The 10,285-nt window shown below is 35.4% G+C and overlaps 1 protein-coding gene across 1 annotated transcript in view; it reads left to right on the forward strand.

The window, feature by feature from the left end:
• ZNF207 (zinc finger protein 207) overlaps window positions 1–8,989 on the forward strand; it is an 18,786-nt gene extending 9,797 nt beyond the window's left edge. Inside the window, exons 5-11 of the mRNA XM_015564133.1 lie at window positions 435–517; window positions 1,608–1,678; window positions 4,176–4,333; window positions 5,464–5,556; window positions 6,548–6,790; window positions 7,838–7,997; window positions 8,142–8,989. Of these exons, the coding sequence (XP_015419619.1) occupies window positions 435–517; window positions 1,608–1,678; window positions 4,176–4,333; window positions 5,464–5,556; window positions 6,548–6,790; window positions 7,838–7,997; window positions 8,142–8,302 (969 nt within the window). The 3' untranslated portion in view covers window positions 8,303–8,989. The remainder of the gene's footprint in view (window positions 1–434; window positions 518–1,607; window positions 1,679–4,175; window positions 4,334–5,463; window positions 5,557–6,547; window positions 6,791–7,837; window positions 7,998–8,141) is intronic.
• Window positions 8,990–10,285: the final 1,296 nt, after the last annotated feature.

A 10,285-nucleotide genomic window follows, 5' to 3' on the forward strand; every position in this document is an offset into this window, starting at 1 on the left:
ACTCTTTTTAAATGGCTTGTGGACTTATGCCTAGTAATGATCTTTCAACTTGAGTGTTTATGAATTAAATGTGACTTTGCATTTTTTCTTTCTAAAAGGTATGGGCTCTATAAATATTAAAATTGTCTAATAACGAGATCTACCAATAAATTTGTCTCTGAAGAATAGATTTTTGTGTTTTAGGATGTATTTAGGCAGCCATCTGCTTTAATTGCATCTGGTGTAATTAAAGTAGTTGGTTGTAGAGTTGAGTTTCTGAGATTCAGAACTGTCCATGACACTTGGTTGTGACAGGCAAATTCTATAAATGATTTAAATATTTGTCAAATCATCAAAAACTATAAATATGAGGTGCTTGTGCCCATCACTTTTACTTAAATGTTGTTGGATGTGACAGGTAAACAATACACTTTCCCACTGTATTTTGAAAATCACAGTTAGATTTTGATTTTGTCATACATTTTCACAGATTGCATCATCAGAGAAAATACACCCAGTCATTTTGCGGTGAAAACATGTAAGCATCTCATTCATGATGTAATTCAGGAGGTATAATCATAATGTCATTTTCTTGTGTGTTTAATGGGATCTATTCAATTAACTTCAGAAATTTTCTAACCTTCCTCACTAAAACTTGGTACAACTTGCAAACTGGTTGACACAAGTCTCTGAAAGGAGGGATATAAAACATCTTTGAGGAAATAGTAATAAATCCGTATATAAAATAAGTATTTTCTAAACGTGTAGGTATTTTCTCCTAACTGCTAAAAGTAATGGGATTTAGTAAAAAGGGTTGGTATTTAAGGAAGAATATATAATCTTTTACCAAATTATATGCTTTATTATTATAGAAGATAATCAAACTTTTCCTAATGAACTCAATATATAGAAGTTAATCTTCTGATAGAAGTCCTAAATCAAGAATTTACAAACTTTTTAAGTGCACTGGACATTGGTATTTGAAGATGAGCTCTTTTAGGGGAAGAGAAAAAAAAATAGAGGTTTTGTTTTTAAGTCATGCTATAGTGTTAGGTAGCCAATCTAAGTAAAAATTAGGCAATCTGAGTTTACTTTTGACTATCTTTAACATTGGTGATAGTTTTTCTGTGCTCCTCCAAAAAAAATTTATCTGCACAATGTACATTCAGTATTTTCCTTTTGAAAAATCTGTTGACTCTAAAATAGAGATTTCTTCTTTTTTGTTTATATTCTGTGTGGATATTTTCCAAGTGAGACAAAAGGTGATTTTGCTTCCCAGTTGTACATATTTTAGATGAGGCCTCTTAAATATATATATCGAGAATAGCATATATTATTCCTAATGACTTTAAATGTATTAAATTGTTTTGTGGTTTGTTTGTTTATTTATTGCAAAGACTGACTCCACTCCTCCCCCATCTTACTGGTAAACCCAAGAGTTTGCTCGTTTTTAGAGGATTTATTTTGATAGGATTGTTTTTAGTGTGGTGTGTGTTCTTTCAGCTTGATTTCAATATTAGGGGTCAAATTCAAGTCTTATCTATTGTTTCAGGATTTAGCCAAAATATTTTCTACGGTTTATACTAATAATTAACTTTAGTTGTTTCTTAAAATTTGCTTTCTGACAGAATGATGCCAATGGGTGGAATGATGCCACCTGGACCAGGAATACCACCTCTAATGCCTGGTATGCCACCAGGTAAGAATGTTAGACAATTTCTTTTTTTTCTTTTATTTAATATATATGTATGTATTATTGATTGCAGAGAGGAAGGGAGAGGGAGAGAGACATAGAAACATCAATGATGAGAACCATTGATCTGCTGCCTCCTGCACGCCCCCTACTGGGGATCGAGCCCAAAGCCTGGGCATATGCCCTTGACTGGAATGGAACGCAGGACCCTCCAGTCCTCAGGCCGATGCTCTGTCCACTGAGCCAAACCGGCTAGGGCCGCTTTGATTCTTTTAAGTAATTTAGACAATAGATTTGTGGGCATTGGTGCAATGTAATTTAAAATTTCTGTAGGTTGGTGACTTTCTTAAGTGTGTGTTTTTATTAACTCTCACCCAGAGCGGGTGGGAGGGAGGGATGGGGAGAGAGAGAGGCATTGATGTGAGGGAGACACATAGATTGGTTGCCTCCCACATATACCCTTGACTAGAAATCTGAACCCACAACCCTTTGGTCAGCAGTCAGACGCTAACCACTGAGCAACTGGCCAAGGCAGGTTGGTGACTTGTAAAAATTACCATGAGAAGGCCTTTTTTAAAAAAAATATTTTTTTTATTGATTTCGGAGAGGGATGGAGAGATAGAAACATCAATGTTGAGAGAGAATCATTGATTGGCTGCCTCCTGCACGCCCCCTACTGAGGGGATCGAGTCTACAACCCAGCCTGTTGACTTTGGTCAGATTGGAACCCGGGACCCTTCAGTCCACAGGCCGACACTCTATTTGCTGAGCCAAACCAGCTAGGGCACCATGAAAAGTCTTATGTTGAACCCCCGCCCCCCCATTTATTTATTTATTTTTTGAGTTTTAAAATAGTAAAAATAAGATTCAAAGCAGCCAAAATGAGTCACAGAGCCTGTGCACTGACAGTCATATGCTTAAGAGTTGTTATACTTATTAGGAATATTTTAGATAACTAATAAAACTCTTAACAAAGTAATATAGAGCTTAAATTAACTGTATTAAGCAATGTAGACATTTATTATCTCAACAAAAAGAAAAGTGGTAGATTCAGTGGCTTTTAAAATTTTCCACTTTGTTAACCATAGCTTTTTTCCCTCAACCATGTCACTCAGCGGTAAGAAGATGACAGGGGCAAGAAATGGTGTTAACACCAATGCTCTCCTTTTTCTTTTATTAGAGAGCGAAGTACCTTTCCTGGAGGCTCCTTAGCCCCTTCTATGTCTTGGCCAGAAATAGGTCTAATGGACCCTCTTGCTGCAAAGAGAGTGTGGGAAATACAATGTTTTGACATTTTAGATTTTAATATGGGGAAAGGGATTTTTTTAGCCAAATAAGTGTGCCACAGAGACCTTTAAGTTTGGGTTATAATCCATGGCAGGTTTAGAAGTACTTAAGTGATAGTTGATATATAAAAGTAGCTAGGAAAATAAAACTGCAGCAAAATTGCAAGCATCACCAGTGTAGCCATTAATCTATAGGCAACAACTCAACATACATAATGCTCTAAGGTAATTTTGGGCATTTAAAGTGTTAAAGAAGCCCTAGCTCCTTAGGCTCAGGGGATAGAGCATTAGCCTGCGGACTGAAAGGTTCAATTCCAATCAAGGGCACATGCCCAGGTTGTGGGCTCAATCCCCACTGTAGAGCATGCAGGAGGCAGCCGATCAATGATTCTCTCATCATTAATGTTTCTATCTCTCCCTCTCCTTTCTTCTCTGAAATAAAAATGTATTTTTAAAAAGTAAAATATTAGCCGAAACCGGTTTGGCTCAGTGGATAGAGCGTCGGCTTGCGGACTGAAAGGTCCCAGGTTCGATTCCGGTCAAGGGCATATACCTGGGTTGCGGGCACATCCCCAGTAGGAGATGTGCAGGAGGCAGCTGATCGATGTTTCTCTCTCATCGATGTTTCTAACTCTCTCTCTCTCTCCCTTCCTCTCTGTAAAACATCAATAAAATATATTTTTTTAAAAAAAGTAAAATATTAAAGAATAATAACCAGTGTTCATTTGATAATCTCTAGTGAAAGTTTTAAGTTTAAGTTATGTTGAAGTTTAAAGAATGCAATAGTGATACATTTTAGGAAAATTTGCTTAAAGGAATAACTTAGTTTTTTGGAAAATTCATTACTCTATGTAATTTGCATTAGAGTTCAGAGAATTCTAGTTGATGCAATTCTCTATATGTTTAAAGAATTGGTTTGCTAAATCAATATCAGTTAAGCTTAATTGCATGCTTTGCCAACATAATAGGGTTTCTAGTGGTATCTTTCATTCCACAAAATTCTGGAGACAAGTTTGTTTGAGGCAAGATTATTTCAAGGGACAAATGCCTAAATTCTTTGGATTTCATCGAGTTCAGAAGTTAATTGTTAGTAACTTTGTAGTATGGAAGCATTTTTAATATGTTATATTGTAACAGCAAAGTTTTGGGGAAATATTTTTTTCTGAACTAAATGCTTCCAACAACTGAGTCCTCCTCCCAACATTTCTTCTTTACAGGTATGCCCCCTCCTGTTCCACGTCCTGGAATTCCTCCAATGACTCAAGCACAGGCTGTTTCAGCGCCAGGTATTCTTAATAGACCACCTGCACCAGCAGCAACTGTTCCTGCTCCACAGCCTCCAGTTACTAAGCCTCTTTTCCCCAGTGCTGGACAGGTAAGGTGAAATTCCCGAAAAGGAATGCACTCATATTTAAAGGTAAAATGTAGTTGTTTATAAAAATCTTTGAAATTGTCAGAGGTCAATTTTTGTTTTTGGTTTTAGTATAATTTATTAAGCATACTAAGAAGTGGTCTCTTTTCTTTCATGTTTGCATATATTGATTTTGTCGACTCATAAAAGATTGACTGGAGCCAGAGGTAGTATAGTATGTTATTTTTTCATTGCTGTGAACTCTGGTTATTCTAGCTTTAGTTAGAAATGAAGTTTAATTTCTGGGGATTTAAATATATGGTAATGTTTAGTGGTCTTCCTTTACCTATTGAATTATGAGTGGAATGAAAGCAAAGCCAAGGATGAAAATCCTAAGACCTTAGCAAATCATTTGTTGGGCTCTTCTGGTGTACAACAGTGACAAACTACAATGCTGCACACATGCTGAAAGGGCACCATTTAATTGCTCTTGACTTAGTTGCACTTAATTTCCTACTGATTTGTCTCCAGAACTCAGAAGCGCAAAAGGTGCTTCTGTTATATTTGTTGTGTCTATAGTGATTATTACTTTTTTCCCCAGTTTATTCAGAATTAAGCAAATATACTTAATTTAGAATATCAGGGTTATGTTCTTTTATTTTTCACTTTAAGATTGTCCCTTAGAAGTTTCTTTTTTAAACTTTTTTTCCTATTTGTAGTTGCTAAATTAAAAACATTTTAAAAATGCTTTTGAAGCACATTAACTTACACTTTTGAGGTGAGTAGGTGTTGTTTATTAAGAGATGTTAAACTTAGCAAAAAAATTTTGTTGTGTCATTGATAGAATTGGACTAAAGTGTCAATCTTTACTCTGTTTAAGGTATTTTTGAAATATTTCATTGCGAAACAGTTTAGAAAAGAAACTGGTTAACTAGGTTTATTGGTATAGAATTAAATCTTTTTTTGAGGCTCATGCTGTCACTTTATTATAAATGCATTAACTGCCTGCCTCATTAAATAAATCAGACTTGATTGCATTATACTTTGCATTTACAAATATGCAATCTATGCTAGAAAAAAAAAGTCTACCACATGGCTTATTTTCACCCATTTGTTTGGAGACTTTTCATTGTTTCCTTTCTTTTATGCTACAGATGGGGACACCTGTAACAAGCTCAAGTACAGCTTCATCCAATTCAGAAAGTCTGTCTGCATCTTCTAAAGCTCTGTTTCCTAGCACAGCACAAGTACGCAGGAAGTTGCAGTTTAAAGTTGTTAAAATGGCTTTATAACTTAACCCTTTGGACCCTACTTTTAAACAAAATCTTTTCCCTAAAAATATACTATGTAATTTTTATTAAGTAAGATTAATGGAGTACAAGGCAATCATATTTGAAAATTGAACTCAGAAAAAAAATGAACCCCAAATTTCTATGGTTCTAAAGGGTTAAAAGCATGTAAGCAGTAAATGCCTTCTAGTAGCCAATGGTTAGCCTGATGCATGATTAAGCTATTTTGATTTATGCTGTTTAATCTAATGCATCACCTATCATGTAAGGAAATTTGGCTCTAAAGTTGTCCTGTCTACATGTTTTAGATGTTGGATATTACAAAAAAGTAACACATTAATTACTGATAATTTTATACTTAAGAGATCATCTAAACCATTTTGATCATGATAATCATCCAGCCATTGTTAATTGGGAGGACATTATATTATTATATAACTGATACCTTTGAAGGACATTTTTAATGTGTCACGATTTATATTAATTATGCTTAGTAACTGAAATTTATCCATGCATTTGTATTTTGTAATTTCTAACCTTTTGGGTTTTTTTTTTTAATTACTTGGTAAATTAATTAAATAATTTAGAATAGTAAAAGTAGAACATAAGCTATTTTATTAGATATAATACTATATTTCATCAACCTGGAATAAATACAGTTTTGTAAATGAAAGAACTTGGTTGAGGAGGTAGATGACACCTGAGAAGTTAAATATTCAGTATTACCTTTTTGTTGTTCCAATGCTGTGTGTTAGATGTGATCGTGACCCAGCATATTTTGATATTCTTATGTATTTCTTGTTTTTTGTGGAGCATTTATCATGTTAATTTTGTTTTAATTTCATTTAGAATTTGGTCCTTTATTGAATGAATGTTGGTGTCTTATTTTTAAGTTGGTAGTAGATGTACTCAGTTTTGGGTTTTGTTGATGAAAAATTGTGTTTTACAGGCTCAGGCAGCTGTCCAAGGACCTGTTGGTACAGATTTCAAGCCCTTAAGTAGTACCCCTGCAACAACTACAGAACCCCCGAAGCCTACATTCCCTGCTTATACACAGTCTACAGCTTCAACCACTAGTACAACAAATAGCACTGCAGCTAAACCAGCAGCATCAATAACAAGTAAGCCTGCTACTCTTACAACAACCAGTGCAACCAGTAAGTTGATCCATCCAGATGAGGATATATCATTGGTAAGTTGTTTACAGGTTTTTTTTTGATAGCAGAATTTGATTGAATATTATTGTAGCAGCTTGTCCCATTTGAAAAGTGTTAATATGTAAAATGATGGTCTTATTAATCTGATTTAATGCTTACCATTCTGATTTTTCTTTTTGTTATCCTAACCGGAGGATATTTTACCAATTGATTTTTAGAGACAGTGGAAGGGGTAAAGGGAGAAATATGGGTGCACGCGTGCAAACACACACACACACACATCGATTGGTTGCCTCCCACACACACCAAGGCTGGGGATCAAACCCACCATCCTTCTGTGTGTGGGCCAATGCTCTATCCATTGAGCCACACCAACCAGGCCCTGCCATTCTGATTTTTTTAAAGCAATCTCCTTTTTCCTTTTTAAATCTATTTTTATTGATTTCTTTAATTGAAGTGAGAGGGAGGGAGCGAGGGAGGGAGAGAAACACCAGTGATGAGAGAATCATTGCTTGGTTACCTCATCCATGCCCCTCACTAGGGATCGAGCTACAACGTGGGCATATGCCCAGACTGGGAATCAAACCAGGACCTCCTGGCTCAACCACTGAGCCACGCTAGCTGGCCCATTCTGATTTTTAAGAACCACAGAGTAAAATGTATAGTGCATGTTTTGATCTTGGATGAATTCCCTCCCACCAGATTATTTCTGAAAGGAGATAAGTTCTTACTCTTAAAATTCATTTTAGTTAGACATGAATTTGTAAATTAATTGAAATAAGTGAAGTGTGAGGTAGAAGACCATATACCTTGAAGACCATATTGTCTTCTTCACAAGACACTTTATCGCAGAAACAATTTATAAATCCTAAAGTCATCTGTGCTTCAAATACAAAAACGGATGGGTAGTTCGTAATCGATATTTTAAGTAGTTGAACTGGTTTGTGGGGCAAAAGTAATTGGTTGGGAAATGATACATTTTTAAAAACTTACTCTATAAATAAGGTCTTAGATGCTTGCTTTTATGCTTAATGAGTCTCTGTATTCAGGTGTTTAACATTGTGCTTATTTTTTATTTTTAGGAAGAAAGAAGGGCACAGTTACCTAAATATCAACGTAATCTTCCTCGTCCAGGACAGACTCCCATTGGTAATCCACCAGTTGGACCAATTGGAGCTATGATGCCACCACAGCCAGGCATCCCACAACAACAAGGAATGAGACCCCCAATGCCACCTCATGGTATTCCTCTTTTTATGTTTATTATTTTTAGCAGATTTTTTGAATCTACACATAAAATAAGTGTATCTGCAAAAGATACTATCGTAAAAATACAATGCACGAACCAACTCAATCTGTTTTTTGTATTTTAAATGTGTTTTTTAGGTCAGTATGGTGGTCATCATCAAGGCATGCCAGGTTACCTTCCTGGTGCTATGCCGCCATATGGGCAGGGACCGCCAATGGTGCCCCCTTATCAAGGTGGGCCTCCTCGACCTCCGATGGGAATGAGACCTCCTGTAATGTCGCAAGGTGGCCGTTACTGATCTCGCTTCATCCAATCTAATAGGTTTGGAGATTAAACCTTTTCTCAACTTGTGCTGTTTATATAGCCAAGCTTCCGTCAATAAGGCTTCATTGTGACTTTAACATTATCTTCCCACATACCAGGAACTATTGGACATTTATTTTACATGGGAAAATTATTTGGAATAATAAAGCAGGAACTTTTCCTGAAGTTGCAATTTATACTGTATGGCTTCTTTTTCATGTTTCATCTAGGTTTTTAGAAGTGAAGTATAGTAAATTTGGTTCGTTATATTGTGAAGGCGCTGGAATTTCATGAACATACCACCTTAATAAAGGCAAGTTCTGTAAGCTTACATTGCTATTTGTAAAGTTATGCCTTCACAGCATTTCAGATGCTGTTGGACTTCATGTCCCCAACCTAGCTTGGTGAGGGCTGTAACTATTTCCAAGTACCTGTACATTGGAAGTCTGATTGTGTAACAATATTTAATGTGCTTAGAGTTCCTCATGTTGCAGGGTTTACGAAATCTGACCCACTAAGGTCATGTGACTTTTTCTGTACTGTTAAACTTCATTGTAATAAAATGAGAGAAAAATTTATGCCTTTTTATTCATAACCCAGCTGTGGACCACTGCCTGCAAGGTTTGTACAGATGCATGCCACATTAGATGTCCACATAATAAAATTCATAGTTGCCAATGCAGTTTTGATATATCATTGGATTCTGTCTTTGAATTATAGGCTGTTCTTAGCTGCATGTTTTAAACTGGACAATATATATAGAATTGTATGTTAGTGCTTTAGTTAACAGAAAACCTTAGATAAGTACAAGTCATTACATAATGGGTATGAAATCTTTATATTGTGTCACCTTTTTACCACCATGATGTCAATACTTGTTAGGTGCCTTAGAGATTTAAAATGTAATCCTTAATATTTCCTGCGTCCTGCTGATATTTAGAGCCTAGTGCCAGACCATTCATTTCCTTGATTGTTTTTGAGACTGCAGTACTGCGTGGACCTCAGAAGCTTTTCAGGTGCAAACTTCTAGAAGCGTGGCTGCAAGCAGTAATTACTTATTGTGCTGTTAATGGATTAGTATATATTCCAAGTGTAATGCTGAGAATCTAAATATGCCTGTTAGGATGGTTAACAGGGGGATTTGAAATTTTTTATTCTATTAGAGTATTTGGAAAACTATCATGTAGAAGTGACTGCTATTTAGTTTTTTGTGTTGCAAGTGTCATAATGATACTTCCTATTGACCTCTTTTGGCATCCAGTGTTTTTATTGTTTAAGGGTAGATTTATGCTTATTTAAATATCAGTGACCTATACAAAGTATAATTATTAATATAAGGACCTGAAGTTGAGGTTTTCCTCAATATAAAGTTAAGACTTCTTAGAAAATGGTAACCTTTCTTTTTAACCTTTATGTGAAGGTATAGGTATAAGACATGTATCACCAAGAATACATTTAATCTTTGTTCTATTAGCTGAGCCTTATATATTGCTTCCCCTCCAGTTGCCTGCCTACTGAAATAGTTTTGGAATTTGGCAGCACATCATTTATACTGCCAAAGAAAATCGTGTGTTGAAAAATCTTTGAGGTAAAAATGATACGAACTTTCAAAAATTATGCAAAATTTTATTTGCATTTAATGCAAAGAGAACATATTTTATGTCACTATTGCTTTTTGAGGTCTGAAGGGAGAAAATATTTTAAGTAAGTAGTATAATTCTCATTAAAACACTTAAAACTTAAGAACACCATCTCTTGTGTTCTGTAGGTATATTGCTCAGATAGTGCTCACTTCTGAGTGTAATTTGTGCTTGCATTAATGCATAATTAAGCTTCTAGAAAATACCTTTTACCTAACTGCTTCTGGGGTCCATACTGTGGTTAAATCATGAGTGGAACAAATTACGCTGAAATAATTATTTTTTTGGAACATGCTTCCTTAATAGTGGTGAATTGAAGTAAAGTTCATCTTACCTCA

This window comes from Myotis davidii, unplaced genomic scaffold (assembly GCF_000327345.1).
Source record: "Myotis davidii unplaced genomic scaffold, ASM32734v1 scaffold699, whole genome shotgun sequence".
NCBI classification, from domain to species: Eukaryota; Metazoa; Chordata; class Mammalia; order Chiroptera; family Vespertilionidae; genus Myotis; species Myotis davidii.